General features: G+C 42.5%; 1 protein-coding gene across 1 annotated transcript in view; it reads left to right on the top strand.

Annotated features, from left to right (window-relative positions):
- Positions 1-16769, top strand: part of LOC119723192 (TPR and ankyrin repeat-containing protein 1-like) — a 68386-nt gene extending 51617 nt beyond the window's left edge. The window contains exons 28-32 of the mRNA XM_038193752.1: positions 6080-8423; positions 9039-9209; positions 15684-15775; positions 16037-16193; positions 16685-16769. Coding sequence (XP_038049680.1) covers positions 6080-8423; positions 9039-9209; positions 15684-15775; positions 16037-16193; positions 16685-16764 — 2844 coding nt within the window. The 3' untranslated portion in view covers positions 16765-16769. The remainder of the gene's footprint in view (positions 1-6079; positions 8424-9038; positions 9210-15683; positions 15776-16036; positions 16194-16684) is intronic.
- The last annotated feature ends 685 nt before the right edge of the window (positions 16770-17454 follow it).

Below are 17454 nucleotides of genomic sequence, written 5' to 3'. Positions count from 1 at the left end.
AGGATGGTACGGGCTGGTTCTTGTTTTCTTGACACTGTAGAGCTGGCATAGCTCTTTCACAAGGGTACCATCAAAGTTTCGCCCCTGGTCAGAATGGATCTGCATGGGAACACCGTAACATGAAAACCAGTGGTCTCTTAGGACACGGGCTACAACAGGAGCAGTCTGGTTTCTACAAGGTATGGCGGCAGCGTACTTGGTGTACGCATCCGTAATGACAAGGACATCCTCGTAGCCATGACGACCACGATCTAATTTTAGAAAGTCGATCGCCACACATTCCATTGGTTTGAACGATAGAAGGTGCCGCATGGGTGGTTTGACAGTGGGGTTCGGAGGCTTTGAAACAGTACACTTGAAACAGGTTCGGACATGTTGTCGCACTTGCCTAGTTATCCCAGGCCAGAAACAGCGAGAACGTAGGAGCCCCAGTGTGCGGTTCACACCCTGGTGTCCCCAATTATCGTGTGCGGCCTCCAACATTTGGCTCTGCAGCTTCTTTGGAGTTAACATCTGGTACACTGGACCACGAGCCTTATCCTCCACTTGTCTGTAAAGCACACCCCTCCGCTCGACTACTTTAGTCCACTCTTTGATCCAGCCTACAATACCAGGGGTATTTACACCTGGTCTGGGCACATCAGGTTGCCACTTGGAGTCCCAAAGTTTCCAAAGTTCTCCTAGTTCATCTTCCCTTTGCATTGAAGCTAGTTCAGTGTGGGAGAAAGACGGCAGGACTGCTGACGACCGGGGCGCATCAATCCCAGCTGCACAATTTTCATCTGAATTTTCTACAACTTCCTTAGGTCGCATCTCACAAGGGACTGAGGTACAGTCGTTTGCCATTTCAGCTATCTCTGCAACCTCCACTGGTCGTCGGCTGAGTGCATCTGCACATTTGTTTGTTTTCCCAGACCGGAACTTTATGGTCATGTTAAATGGCGCCAGCTGCGCAACCCAGCGCTGTTCCGTAGCCCCCAATTTTGCATTTTGGAGGTGCGAAACAGGGTTGTTGTCTGTAAATACCGTGAAATGAGCACCTAGAATTTCTCGGAGACAGCCCATTTAAGGGCGAGAAGCTCAAGCTTGAAGCTTGAAAAATCCGAGTAATTCTTCTCGGGCCCTCGCAGACCTCTACTGGCATATGCAATAGGGTGGAGAGCTCCATGGTCATCGGCTTGCAAAAGACAAGCCCCAAGCCCTTGGAGTGAGGCGTCGACCTCGACTATGAACTCCTTATCAAAGTTTGGATAGGCGAGCACAGGGGCTGAGCATATCAGCTTCTTCAGCTCACAGAACGCTTTGTTAGCCTCATCAGACCACAAAAACCCAGACGGCAGGTTCCCTACTTTTGTGTCTACCTTTGCCGTTAACTTATGCAATGGTTTTGCTATTGAAGCAAAATCTGGGACAAAACGCCTATAGTAGGAGGCAAGCCCGAGGAAAGATCGAAGTTCCACCAAATTGCTCGGGGTTGGCCAGTCTGCTACTCGCTGTACCTTTTCCGGATCCACCGAGACCCCACTTTCCCTGATTATGTGCCCGAGATGTTTCACTTCTCGCCGAAAGAAGAGGCATTTCTGGCCCTTCAACTTTAGCCCATGTTTGATAAGCCGATCGAATACAACACCCAACCTCTGTAGGTGTTCTTCGAATGTACTAGAGAAGACAAGAATGTCGTCAAGATAAAGTATCAATTTAGACATGTTCATGTCCCCAAATATCAATTCAACTGTTCGTTGAAACGTACTTGGACTGTTGCAGAGTCCCTGTGGCATCCGATCGAATGAAAACAGCCCCCAAGGAACTCGAAAAGCAGTTCTGTCAACAGAGTCTGGATGCATCATCAATTGGAAGTATCCATGTGCCATATCAAGTGAGGAGAAAAAGTGGGATCTTCCCAATGCCTCCAGCGTTTCCTCAATACGAGGAAGGGGGAAAGCATCCTTCACGGTAAGAGAATTTAGCTTTCTATAGTCAATGCATAGCCTAATAGAGCCATCTCGTTTCCGCACTAGCACAGTGGGACTGGCATAGGGACTGGATGACTTTTGTATGATCCCTTTCTCTAACAAGTCCTGCAACAGTTTCTGGACTTCTGGCATGCAATGAGGAGGGATACGCCTATACGGCAACCGAATTGGCTCGTCGCTTGTCAAGTGGATTTCGTGGGGAATCAACGTACACTTCCCTAGATCTAGAGGCGCCAAGGAAAAAGCTTTCTCGTGCGTTCTGATCAATTCAGCAACCTTGAGAGCATCACCAGAGTCAAACTCCTTCAAACTTATCCCAGGAGGGAGATGGTACGATGAACCGTCAGGGAACACAAACAACTCTCTGGACTCCATGGATGCATCAGTTTCAGCTGGCACTGTGCCTGATTCGTCATCGACTGGGCCCAGACAGTCATCCGTGTCATTTACAACAACCTGTCCAACTGATACGTGCAGTCCATCCGAGGAAGGATGAACACAAATTTCATCCACTTCCCTGATGCCTACAGCAACTGCTACACTGCAAGTTGGTGGGAGGACAAGAGGGTAAGTACCATGATTACACACCAAAACGGTAAATGGTGAGGTGTGTACCACCTGTACGCCTTCAAGTACCTCAACATACTCACGAGATGCAGATTTTCCGTTAGGTCGTTGCCCATTTGGTGGGTGATTATGGACAAGAACAGACGTTTCATGGTCCAGGGAAACTAATGGTTCGAACAATTTGCAGGTTACGTATCTGGCCGACAAAGGAAGGATGGTCTCTTCATGGACCACACAAACATCCCCAACAACCCCAAGTGTTGGTTCAATTGGCCTATTTATACCACATCCCTGCTTATCTCTAATCCTGAACCATCTTAAAGCAACGTCCCACTCGTCCCTACATGACCCTAATGGTTTGATACCCAAGGAGGCGATCGTCCGTAAAATATTACATCCAAGGAGTATTGGATACTGTTTACGCCGTTCAAGTGTTGCATCAGGCGGGCTATCGGACCGTACCAAGAAGTTGGCGTTCAAAGTGGATCCAAAAATTTCAATGGGAATCTCAAGGTACCCTGTAATCGGGATTTCTAGATCATTAGCACCTACAAGCCTAATGAATGTCCCCACTGTTCCTAAACCATCTACCTTGTCAGCCAAGTGTTCTTTGTAGAATGTATAGCTAATTAAGGAAGTCTCAGCACCAGTATCTATGATGCAACTGGCTCTCACATTTCCTATTACTATATCAGCACTGGGACTCTCTGCAATTAATTTGGCTCTCAACTCCTTCTCTTGATATGAAGGATCAGCATTTTCAGACTCAGTCCCCTGCCTTACTGCTACACTATCTTCATTGAACCCAACTAACTCGGAAGAATTTTGTTTAGGCACAGTGCATCCCTCCGCCATAGTGCCCACAATGACGGAGGGGTCTAGTTTTCCTGAGGTTTAACCTCAGGTTTGGCAGGTTTTGAGCTTGGATTTTTCTGCCAACAGTTCTTTGCGTAGTGACCCGGCTTCTTACAATGATCACAGATGATCCTAGATCTACCACTCCCTGTCACTATTGCTTTATCCAATTTTTTTGTCAAAACCTTTGTCAACTCTGTAAGTTGGCTACTTGTTGCAGCCTGATGCTGTGACAATGACTCTAACGTATCGGCTACCAGCTTGTTAGAAGCCACTAATTGGGTCAAGACATCCTGAACCGCTAGCGAATCAGGTTGCTTTCTCGCCTCTGTGGCCCCGTCATCACAGGCCATGGACATTCTGCATTTATTTTTGGGAGGCACTTTCTCCTCTCCATCAGGAAACAACCCCAAAACGTGTTCCCTAAACTTGTAAAATGTTATGTCTGGCCGTTCAATTTGCAACCGACGAAGTTCTCTACGAACTGCTGCATCGCGAGCGCCTTGCACCATTCGTTCTTTCAATGCCTTGTCGCGCATCAACTTAAGCGCTGCTCGCTCTGGACCATCCGCAACTTGTTCCATGCTATCTTGGATCAACATAAGTGCTCGACTAAACTCGGTCAAAGTTTCACCATCGCGTTGGTTACGTGCATAGAATGTACTGGTTAAGGCCGCGATGTTTTCGGTTGGGCCAAATATCCTATTGAGCAAAGCGATCAGTTTGGGCAATGTATCTCTTTCCTCAGGAGGACTACATGTGACTTCATCCTTGGCTACTCCCCCTAAATGGTCAACTGCAGTTGCTAATTGCTCAGCTGCAGTAAGCTCAAGCTGTCGGGAGTAGAAGTCTAGCTCCTCGAGCCACTCTCCGAGAGTGCAGTCACCTGATTTTATCGGTGGGCCATTGAATTTGGACAGTTTTAGCTTCGGAGTCCGCGCAAATTTTAACCCCTGAAACGCATAAGCCAATGTTTCCGCCATGGCTTCATGTGACTTGGTTAGTGCCTCAGCAAGGCCTTCTGGTAAGGCCATTGTACCACTGGCTTGACAGAGTATAGTGATGCAAGAGTAGGATTCGTCCTTACCGGTAATTCCTAACGACAACTCTAAAAGTTGTTGCACATGTACATTAAAGCTAACCTTCCTTTACAAAAATTAAGCGGCGCTTTAAATTTACTCGATAAATAACTCATAAATGAATAGCCTTACAAGTTACATGAGTGTGTAACACAATTCCTGCAAATGTAGCATGGAAACACAAGAATATAGTTACGCCCTTTTCCAAAGCACAGATACAATTTCAAATACACATACCATCAATATGAATAAACGCACATGTACATGTATGTACCCTTCACACACAAAAGGGATAACAACCACTTACCCAAATACAAAAAGTTATCAAACGGCATTGGGGGTTCAAAATATCTAAAAATATGAAGCCATGTCAAGCAGTCAGTCCTTCACATCCTGTCTACGACGCCACTTTTGTCAGGAACTGTGGTAGCTCATCACCATGCTTGGGTGAAGAATTGCTTCTCCGAGGACCAACCAGTAATTGACACTCTCTTGGGTTATCTTCAACAGTACGTGGTTTAATCGTGGTCTCCATACAATCAAGATACAAGGAATAAAAAACCCCTAATAAAAGTACAAAAATAAAGGCAAGAGTTTGAGATATAATTACACCCGTGTACATGTACATGTTAAAGCTCTAATACAGTTACATTACTACAAATAAAATAGATTTTGCTCCTTCACTTACCCAACGCCAGGTAAGGAAATAACTTCTCGGCTTCTGCCTCGAGTAAGTTATAGCATGGTTATAGCAGCGGTCACTGTCTATAAAACCCTGTATTGAAATAATAACATTTACACATATGATAGGAGAGAATATTTAAACCCTGTATTTATGCTTTGCACATATAGCCTATGTCAATTATCTCCCTTTTGACGGTGTCAATTGTAAGTGTAATGCAAGTAATGCTCTTGCACCGTACGACAGACGGCAAAGGCCCGGTCGTTATGGAAACAAGGTCACAGGTCAACTTCGAGACACCACGATGCGTATCTCACGTACGTGCATAGCAGCACACTTTCGTGACATTAGGCCCCAAAGTTAAACTACAAATAACATGAAGAAATGTGTTTTATTTCTCTATGCCTTGCTCTAAGCATATACCCAGTGACTTCTAGGTATCCTACATTCATTAATGATTGCCCTTACTAACTGTAAATCAACCCAAAAGATGGAAAAAACGAAATATTTACCCAGGAGATCTTGCTCCCAACTCCTCATGATTCCATGCATTGTGCTGTGCATGCATAGCGCGCGAAAAGTGGTCGTAAGGAAGGGCGCCCTCTGGGACGCAGCGGGTATAACATTAATAAACGATTCCCCACATATCCTTAGCTGCCTTTTTGAATTTCAGCTGAGCCAAGGGGTGATTCCCTTTTTGATCGGCCCTGTCGGCTAGTTCAATGTTCAGAGTCTAAACGAACAAGATGTTAAACAACATGTTCACTGGCTTCCTTAAGCATGTCGAGATTATGATGCAATGTAGACAATCAATGTTTTTGTTGAATAAAAAAGACAGCAGTAAAAATGTTCAATTAGGTTTCTTTATTGGACCACGAAAATTCTGGATAAGTTAATAAAAACCTTTCCCTTTATCCTCACAGGGTAAGCTAGAGGAAGCCTGCACCATCCTAGAATCGTCAAGTTATCCGGAGTTTGTAGCAGAATGTCGACTGAGCCAGGCCAGAAAGCTACTACTAGAGCCAGACAGTGAGGCCAACCAGGCTTCTGCCGTCTCGCTTCTCACCAAGGCAGAGAGCCTGTTCAGCAGATGCAGTGACTCTGTCATGAAAGCCGAGACGCTGCTTCTCCTTGGACAAGTGCAGAAGGATGCCGCCAAGATCCGCGAAGCCAAAGTCTCCTTCAATAGAATGTCAAACACTGCCGGGGAATCGGAATGCACTGATCACCTGATCAAGCTCTCCCCACCTAGCACTGATGATATCATCCAGCAGCTTAAGAAACTTGTGGAGCTGATATGTGCTCTGTTTGAGAGCACCAATCCCAGAGAAGAGACGATCCTGCAGAGACGATCCTGCGAAGACTTCTTTGGTTTGCGTTCCAAAGAAGCTGATGATCATCTCCACATTCAGAGGTGCGAAGGAGCCAGAATCTTGTCTGCACTCGGTAGGAACGTGTCGCAGTTGAGCAAAGTTAAGGCTGTGAGGGCGCGAGAAGCTATCGCCAAGTATTGCCTGATTCCAAGAGCCCTGGGATGGGTGAAGAGGATATGTGAGCTACTTCTTGGGGAAATAAAAAAGCTGACTCAGTGCGTTGATCATCAGATTGGGATGCCATGCTTGAAGGACCCTGAAACCTGTCAACAACTCCATTCACCATACTCGTTTCACCACGTATTGAATCGGGTGAACGACCTTGTCCTGCTGATCGAGATTGACGACATTATCGGGAAGGCCTCCCGATTGTCCAGCTTCAAGGCTGCAGAAAAGCTTACGGCGGAGATTAAACGGAGTCATGTAAATAGTGCTGAGATGTGCAAGGCACTGTATGAAATTTTCTTCCCCAAGCACTGCCATCAACGCTTCATTGGTGAAACAGTTCAAACAACGCAAGAGCTTCTGAAACCTGTACAACATGCCTCTGTCAGAAGGCGGCTGAAGACCTTTGTTGAGAATGAGCGCAAGAAGGTTGACCCTAAGCACCAGAGGGCAGACACAGATTTGTACCTAATGTGTCATGGTATTTACCTTCTTATAGGTGAGAAGGCAACAGTCATGAAAAAGTTGGTTACCCGGGAAGAAGATGACTGCTTAAGTTGGCAAAAGACAGAAGGCTGGAAACATCCTAATCCATTAGGAATGCACCCACTGCATTCTAATGAGCCACGGAATGGCTTCAGTAGCTACAAGCACCGCCATTTGAAATCTGGTGAAGAGCTCTACACAAAGGGTGATGCAATGCAGTCCCTCATTTCGTTCAATCGCTTCATGGGCACTCTGGTTAACAAGCCGGTGAAACCTCTTCTGCCGTCCATTAGTAACACAGTGGCAATGATAGAGGTGAATGTCACCATGATGTTAGCACTTGGAGCAAAAACACAGCGGTGTGCTGTTGCCATACCGGCGAGTTACCTAGCCCAGGCTGCCTTCCTCGATGCTATATGCTCTCCGGCAGAGGGACATGCAATTTATACTGCTGTGAATGTCACAAATCCTAATGAGCAGACCTTTGGCCAGACTTGCCATCTGGCTCGTCTGATTTGTGGGACAACTAAGGTGGGCAGGGATTTCAATGTCTTGGCAGATGCCTTCTCCAGTGTTGAGTACATACAAACTGGAGAGGCTGAACGCACACTGGTTCTGGTGCTTGTGATGATGTGTAATGCTGGGATGGCCCTACCTGAACCGATCATCAAAGAGACAAGGGAAGCACTACAATCCATAGCTCCATCTGAAGACCGTCTGCCAAAGAGAGTCTACACTGCTCTCTGCAGAATCAGGGAAGCCCAGTGTCGTCACGATGCCCTCAGTATTTTGCAGAAGCTCCTGAAGGCTCGTGGCGAAGAGTCCCTCAGAGAATGCAGATGGAATCCACACATGCCTGGGTTGGATTTCAACATCTTGAACCTGGAGACCTTTGGTAATGTACAGTTTGAGACTATTCATGCCATACCCACGACTGTCTTCACTGAACTGCTGAAAGGCAACATCCGTCAAAGAGGGAGAGACTTGGACGAGGAGGAAGACGAAAGTGCTGGCTGGGAGAGGGGAGTGGAATGCATTGACAATCCAGAAGTGAAAGGTGACCTTGAAGTGTCTGAAGAAGTAGAGACAAGATCAGCCACTGCCTGGGTGTCCCAGCAGCTCTTGGAGTTCCTGCACACTCCCAAACAGTGCACCATTTGCAATGTCAGTCTGAGAGGGGCCGAAGAGGCGAGACTTGAGCCGGAGGAACTGATTGAAGAAGGCCATGACAAAGACGATGCAGGTTGGTATTAACGCTATCAAGTTGGTTTTTAAATATCTGTTAAACTGTCTTGAAGTCAAGCCCGTCAACTAATATGCTACCAATTTTGTTTTCAAGGTAACCATCTCCGAGACCACTTGCAGAAGCTTACGCACACTAGTTGTAGTGTTAAAGCAAATGTTGGCTGGCCTTGCATCGTTTAGGGATTCTCTTTTTAGCTCTCTAATATAGCTCATTTTAGCAAATTGTACATTAAGTTGTGTATTGTTTGACTGCTGCACGCTAAGCAAAATAAAAGGAAATGAACTGGACAAGAATTGCATAGACTGGGCACAAAATCTGTTACTTCTCTGAATTGGCTTATCATTGAACATCAATAGACCTGAATCATACTGGCATCACACTTTGTTTACATGTGAGCTTTCCTGTTGGAGCCCGGTGGGAGAGAGAACCAAGAAAGGCCCCTAAGAAAGTGCACATTAAAGCTTATTGTCAGGTGTATTGTCAGAGAATGATTACTCCAAGTAAAGTTGGAGTAATGAATCCGTTTTTCATTTCAAAATCATTTCATGCGTAAAGTTACCCAACTGTACACAGGTGAACTGTTTTTATTGCTGCATGGAACTTTTATAATAGGTGAAGCAGTCTCGGTGCAATCAGATCTGGGGCCCATGTCCAAAGCAGACAGCAAAGATATTCAACCGACCCAGGAGGAGCATGAAGCAACAGCTCTCCATCAGCAGAAACATCAAGATTTCCTGCAATACGCAAAAATGCTCCATGATGAGGTGTATCCATTAGTGACAGGTATGGGCAGTGTTACGTTGCCAACAAACAAGCCTTGGTAGCCGTGTGGGGATCCTTGTCTCCAAAACAGTTCAGAGGCATGAAGTGACCATCCACCTCCTTTATTTTTTTTGTATGTAAACAATAGAATGAGGGATTAATCTTTCTGCATTAGGCACCATGTTTCATTGAAAACAAATGATCTTGAATGAAGGAGGGTCATACTGGGACAATTTACCATTACCTAGACACTCACGATAGAAGTGACATTTAATTGAAAGTACACGAACCATCGGTACCGATGGTTTGTGTACAAACCAATGAGCCAATAAGACAACAGCCAATAAGGCAACAGTTTGTGCACTGACAGATACAACCAATGAGAGAGTATACAATCACTGGTATGGCCATCGGCCCAGTGGCCTCGCCTAGCTCAGCTATCAGCGAGATTTACGTAACGTTTCGTAACAACAGTGTATGTGGGGAAACACGAAGTCAGTGGCCCTGCACAAGGTCATGCATGTGCATGCTATCTTAATGTAACGACTACACTTCGTACAGTTGAAACCTTATATTTGCTTCTATTTCCGGACATAAAGGTTTGATGCATGCACTATAATATACTAGTCGGACATGGTTATATGGAAACTTGGAGAACGATAATCTAAACGGGAATATGCTAAAATGTAGCGCTCACTGAGAAAGAGAACTGGAGTTGTAATACAAGCATGTCACTGTGACTGACATTACGCATTAAATTCATTATACCTGTTAATATAAAGCAAAGTAACACCCACAATAGCCTCTTCTGTCAACAACAGAAGTGTCATCGGACTGCTTATGCCATAAAATCACTTTAAGATGTTTAAAGGGTGGAACATGCATTAAATGTTATAGAATGTATAAATACATGAATTAAATACAAACGCACTGGAGTGACTGACGGTACACTTTCGTTCAATCAACCAAATCCTCAAATAATATTTACCAAGTTGATAATTTTATTGCACTACCCAGACCCCGTACTAAGAAAACAATGAAGAGCAGATTTTAATTCCTGAATGCTTTTATGGGAAAAAAACATCGTTTGTTTGTGACTGACATTAGACATAAAGCCTAAGACCGTCACTGACATTACATTTTTACTCATTTTGAATATCAAATCAGCTCTTATGTGTAAACGATTAAAGCCAACTGAACCATGTCTGGCATGGGAGTTACTGGGACCTGAATACACAATACAGTATTGAAACTTTAACATTTCATGTTCAGTTTTTCCAACTAGAGTGGTAGTTTACTGTCGTGACTGACATTACAAAAAGCAACGTAACCCAAAAATGTCAAACATGTTTTTCAAATTTCTCTTCAAGTTAAAATTTCTACGTATCTAAATCCATAGGAGCATTATAGCTAATAGGGTAACCAACACATGTAGTAAATGGGCAAAACTTTCAGGATTTCTTTTTAAAATTTACAAATTAACCTCTGTGACTGACATTACCGTGACTGACATTACGCATTAGATTCATTATACCTGTTAATTAACAACAAATTTACACTAAAACAATACCTTATTTGTCAACAAGAGAAGAGTCAAATAACTGTTTATGCTATATTTTAAGGAATAATTGTAACTTTAAGATGATAAAAGGTTGGAACATGGATAAAATGTCATAAAATATCAAGTGTACAAAATACACTAAATACATACAAATGCATTATGCGTGACTGACACTACACTTTTGTTGAATTGACCAAATCTTTAAATAACAATTATTTGCCCACTTGATAACATTGTTGCACTACCCAAACCCTGTACTAAGAAAACAATGAAGAGTAGATTTTACTTGCTGTATCCTATATGCTTTTATATCGAAAAAAATCATCATTTTTCGTGACTAACGTTACACTAACGCTAAGGGTTATTGTAACGGCACATCCTGGGGTATCTAACATTAATTTCATGTACATTAAAGAAATTTCCAAAAAATAGACTCTGAGATTTGTTATTTTCACACAAAAATAATTTGAAGATTTTTAGATTCATAAAAATACCAAAAGAATTAACTTTTGTGTTCTTACCCAGGATTTTAGGCATAAACAGAGCGTCAACTTCAAAGTGCTGTAACTTACAAAATAATTGGATTAGTTAAACATTTGAAACCAATAATATTCTTGATAACAAATAGTGCGGCATAGTATATATCCAGTACTGTGAAATAAAAAAAACCAACGTGTTGAGCGTCCTGCCTTTTGGCAAAAAAGAAAGCGGGAGGCCCTTAATTTCTTCTCTTACCACTAACATGCTGCAAATTCACGCTCGCACCCCTATTTTGCCTTCTCGCAACCCTTCCGCTTGGCACTAACATGCTGCAAATTCACGCCCGCACCCCTATTTTGCCTTCTGGCAACCCTTTCTTCTCTTGGCACTAACATGCTGCAAATTCATGATTGCACCCCTATTTTGCCTTCTCACACCCCTTTCTTCTCTTGGCACTAATATGCTGCAATTCACGCTCGCACCCGTCTTTTGCCTTCTCGCACCCCTTTCTTCTCTTAATTGGCACTTACATGCTGCAATTCATGCTCGCACCCGTCTTTTGCCTTCTCGCACCCCTTTCTTCTCTTGGCTAAACTAACATGCTGCAACCCCTCCAGGACAGTATAGTTTTTCAATACTTTGCCGGCCCGCTCAGGTATCAGTACGTGTTGTAGTCGATTACTTTTTGCCGAGTACCAAGTATTGCTGAGTACCTAGGTTGCTGAGTAAGAGTACTCGTGCTTCCGAGTACAAGAACAGGTCTCCGAGTACGAGTACTTGAACGTCCGAGTACGAGTACGAGTACTTCCGAATATGGCACCGGAGCTTGAAGCCTAAAATTATGTGTACATGTAACCATGAAAAATGACACACTTGGGGGAACTCACACAAACTAGACTCTATGGGGATTAACTAACCAAACTAAACTAAACTCAGGATCTTTGAAGGGAAAAGCCGCGAGGAGATTGAATTTATAGGGACAAGGGACAAACCAAGATTTCAAACCAACAAAAAGACAAAAAGGATTTATTTACAAGAACTTTCAAAATGACCAGATAATTATAAAACCAAGACCACGAAAATCAAGACTATAAGAGCAAAGACTCACCCTAAAACCAACAACTTAAAGAAACTTAAACCAACACAGTGTGTATAATAAATAGACCTTCTACGACACTTTGGAGGAAAATCTGTAAAACAAGATAAGAGAGTAAGGAATATAATAAGAAACAGTAAACAATGCAAACAAAGTCAAGCTGCACTAGGTCTAGATAATATAAACAAAGTCATGTGGACTTTCTATACAGTCTTGCCAAGAACATCAAAATCTCTTGTGGATATTTAATGAGCAAGATAAACAGTAGTCCCTGTCTTCTGAATGCCAGGTGGGACTAATCACCAAGGGGGTAATTCAACATTCCTGAGCAGTAAACTTGCACAGGTCCAAAGCAGATAAGAATTAACTAAATGAAACAGGTGGCTAAATACAAAATAAAGGAAACGTGGGTCTACAGTAAACGAACTGCTTGGACAAGTCTAACTAATGAATAGACATAGCAAACTAATCAGTAAGAAGTCTGTGGGAAAACCACTCCTCTTGACTTTATACATGTACAATAAAACAATAAAAGTAATGAAGAAAACACCATCCAAAATACTGAAATTAGATGTCAAAAGAAATAGTATCAAATCAACAATTAACTTAATAATCAAAAGGCAATGCAATGCATCTATCAACCAAGAAAACCGAAGTCATTTCCTCAAAATTTAGTCAATGAAATAAATCGAACTTCTGACAACACAGTTTTCCTCAATTATTAACAGAACTGTAACGTTTCTGATCCATCAAATCAAACAATACAAGCAAACTTTCCTCAAGCAATTCCTAAATAAACCCATGCATTTATCTCAAAACTTCAAGCGATATTCCTACAAGGCTCTATAAACTGTGTAAAACATGTCACAACTCTTAAAGGGAATATACATCATTTGCTTTTGCTGTAATTTTCAGAAATGGATGGAAATGGGGGGTTGGAAATATATAGCGAATATAGTTACACTGACTTTTTTGAGGTTTTGGGTTGAAAATGCTATAAAAACCAAGAAAAACAATCATTTTCCTGTAGTCTGGCTCCCTGACTCCATATAAGAAGAAACAAAGCAGTTTACATACATTGGGGAATTGTAAGGTTAGGGAACCAGTCTAGCTGGCTTGTACCCGTTCATAGGTGTGTAATCGATTGCAAAAAAGTGCGATCAATTGGGGCCAGTTTTTTCCAACGCTGGTCGGCCGACCAGCGTTGGAAATTGATACAAAAATACCACTTTTCTTGAAAATGACAGTTTACCAGGTGCCATGATTTCGCAGGATGCTTTACACTGTCATTCACTAACAGTCCAGCAAGGTATTTCAAAACATTTGGTAGTTTTATTTCTTGATGTTTGCAGATGTTGTATTTTCCCTTTAAAATACCAAAAACGGATCCAAAATTCTAAAAACTTACACTTAAATGATATACTACATAAAAACATAATTTCATAACAAAACACCAATGACTCTAGCTAAGGGCACAGAACGAGGGGGAAAAGAGGAACAAAAAAATATAATGCTCTCTTTTCTGCTGCTAGTCTGCTGCCAGGGGCGGTGGAACCGGGGGGGGGGGGGGGGGATTTTCCCAAGTGCCCCTTTTGCGGCCATAAATGTGCCCCCTCGAACAGTAAAGTGCCCCCTCAAGATACAACCAAAATGCCCTTAAAGTATCTTACTATTTCTTAGAAGTAACCATATCCCAATAATGGTATAGATATTTTTGATATAAACGAGGAATATGAAAACCAACCCCCAAAACCCATCGGCCTGAAAATGGGCACATAATGCATATTTAGCATATAATCATTGGTTTTGAAGAGCGCCTCCTCTGTTGGAAGATGGTACCACCCCCCCCCCCCTTCCCCCAAGTGTCCGGTGAAAAAAACGTGTCGACATTTCAGCACGGGTTTGCAAGTGCCCCTTTTTGGTGATGCCTCCCCGCTGTCTGCTGCTCAGGGGTCTGTGGTCTTACAGGGTGGCAGGGCACATGGTCTTGGGAAAAAGACGAGTCCAATGTGCATACACTGTGGACTGTTACTGGGGAAAGCTAATCAGGGGGAAACACTACTTTGAAAGGGTTGGGGTGACATCTAATAAAAAACACTGGATCTTCTCAGGGGGGCTACTCCAATACTAAAGCATACAAAAATACATTGGAAAATTAAGTTAAATTTGGCCCTGCCACATACAGTTATTAATCACTTGTGATACAAACTAGGGTTTGTCTTTTCGCTTTTTCGCGTTACGCTTTTTCAATTATTTGAAATTAATTTGTTTTATAAATTGGCAACAGCAGTCTCAAATCAATGTACATTGTAATGTATTTTCCAAGGAAATGCTACACAGCTGAGATACAGATTTGAAAGTTTAGGTCAACTGTCATTTAATAATATTAATCTACAGTGTATGTTGTGCATTTAATTTGTATTATTATATTCATGTATTTTCTGGTCCTTGGATTCCTCAGACAAACAAAACACACAAGGGGCCGTTTTTCAAACTTCTGCTTTGGCTGTGGCTCTTTCTCCATTCATGCAGATTGGCAATGAGGCTGGGCCCATATTATAGGACTGCAACCGGGGTTCAGAAAACAGCTTTGCTCCAATCGCCCAAGTTAATCGTACGACCATATTAAGGAACACCTCGGCGTACAGTTGAAAAAACCGTGACCACAGTTTTTTGATGAATGAAATGTGCATGTGCGGGAATGCGGCTCTAGCCATCTCCTGGCAGAAAGCCATTCCTCAAGCCCCGGCTATAGCGGTCCGTCGGCCAGGAGGGGTTAAGACATCTTCCAACTTATTGTTTCACAGTTGTTTCACCTCTCTGATGGGGAGGGGAGGGGAGGTACATCGTAGGGTGCTAAAATGAACAACCAATTCGCTCTTTTCATGCTCCGCCATTGGGCATGCACAGCCTCGATCTGGCAACTTTACACAATAAAAATAGCCGGTTCAGTGATCTGAACCCCGACATGGGAATCATTGAACCGGATGTAGTCATTGTGTAAAGTTGCCAGATCAAGGCTGTGCATGCCCATGGCGGAAGTGTAAGAGCGAATGGGTGAGGTTGGTCTTTTTACCAGGATAAAGTTATCGTTCTTTTTATGTTTTCATAATTTCTATCTTTGAACCAGATACAGTTTATAAGGCTTTCAATCTTGTGGGTGCTTCTATGCAAGCTTGACGTAGGTTTTATTCATGTCCATGGGCAGGATAATTTACCACAACTCATTTTATTTCTCTTTGGAGGGGTAGCTGAGAACCAAGATGCTAACACCTATTGAGTTGACAATGATTTTTGTTCTAATTTAACATAAATATAAATCAGAGCGTTATGTCAATTTTTTTTTAAATTATTACAGAGGTTGAAAAATTACTTCAGGAGCTTGGCTTCATCCCCACCCTAACAGCAGGAAACGTTGGAAACTCAGATGACTTTCAAAACTTTGATGTGGTAGGTTTAAAGTGTGAAGGTTTTTTGCACATGCTGTCTTATGAATGCAGTTATTACAATGCCTATCAGAAATCCCTGAAGACACAAGTGAGGTAATATCCTTCTTATATTGTCAGTGATACCTAATTTTTTTTGTCACATCTAACCTACTAAATACAATGTGGCTAAAGGACTTTTGGCCTGGCCTAAAAAATGTCTGATAGCAAATTTTGTGCAATCAATGGAGAAAACAATGATGTGAAATGTTTTCTTGGTTGACAGACTTTGTCTGGATGGTGGCAGTTTCTTGCTGTCAAGATGGCGGAGATCCAAAGGCAACGGGCCTTTAAAGAGCTTGTAGAGGTCAGGTACATCATGGAGCAGCTCACAGAGCAATACCAAGCATGCAAGAAAAGACTTGAACAGATTGCTGACGAAGGTATAGGTGATATTGTCCTGAATTCAGGAACAGAGCACCACAATCTTTGGCTGTCGGCTCCATGAGTAACCATTGGTGAAAAACAAGCAGTTACAAAGATCGAACAACACAGAGGGATTCCTTATTTCATAATTCATGATGTGTTTGTTTTATTAATACATATTTAGCTTTTGTAACCAAGTGATTATTACTAATCCACCAAATATTGAAAATCTTTTACACACAGTTAACAAGTTGTCTGAGAGTGTTTCAGGTACCAGTGACAACTGATTGTTGGTTAGGAGTTTTTGCATGGTTATGAGTCTGGGAGCTAATTTTGGGATTCTACCTAGAGTTTTACATAAGGTATTGCCGACTGGTTGGAAGTTTGACTTAATACTTCCCCGACTTGTTCATGTAGGAACATGCATGGCCAATTAATGTAAGTGTGTTTTTCCATAATATTTATGAAGTGTTATATTATGTGGTGCTCTTTTTTTGTGTGTTTTCAGATGTCAAGGAGGCAGACGTCATACCCTTTGAGGAAGAAGAAGAAACAGACGAAGATAATATCCTGCCTGTCGCCGAATAGCCAGACAAGCAACAAGCTTGGATGGCACAAGGGGAGGGGCCAGAGAAAAAAAAGGGAAAGGGAGTGGACGGAGGAACAGGTGGCGATAAGTGAATGGGACAGGAAAATAGAATGTCATCCTTCTTTCTTTTGGGTTGTCTGGTTCCCTGACCCCCAATGTCATCCTTCTTTCTTTTGGGTTGTCTGGTTCCCTGACCTGACAATTCTCCGACACCCAAATTGTAGGTCAGGCAACCGCAGGGGCTAGAAACAAACATGATGGCCCTTTTGCACAGCTCGGCTTCGTTTCCAGTTTGGCTTTATCATTTATAGCTTTTAATATTCAGATCAAATTTTAATATAAAACTCACTTGCTTCATATATCTTACAGTTTGATATTTCTTTAAGAAAACATTGACTAATGTTGACCTGAATTCTTCGGAGTTAGGGACCCGAATAGCACTGTTAGCAGGCGAAACCAAAATGGAGACCACAAGTTTTTGGAAAATCCCAGTAACCGTCATCAGATTCAAAATAGTACATGACGTAGCAAAGCTTGCCCCTCGTACGATCCAAGTGCATACTTGATGCACAAAATTGTCATTGAATTTCAAATTTTCTAAATGCAAGCAATGAATATTAATTATGAATTCATTTTTCAATTCAGAATTCAATTTTTAATTAGCAAGGTAGGTAAATAAAACATATTTT

Source organism: Patiria miniata, unplaced genomic scaffold (genome assembly GCF_015706575.1).
Source record: "Patiria miniata isolate m_02_andy unplaced genomic scaffold, ASM1570657v1 HiC_scaffold_16, whole genome shotgun sequence".
NCBI lineage: Eukaryota > Metazoa > Echinodermata > Asteroidea > Valvatida > Asterinidae > Patiria > Patiria miniata.
Note: the sequence above shows the minus strand (reverse complement) of the source record. Positions and strands in the feature narration are given on the sequence as shown.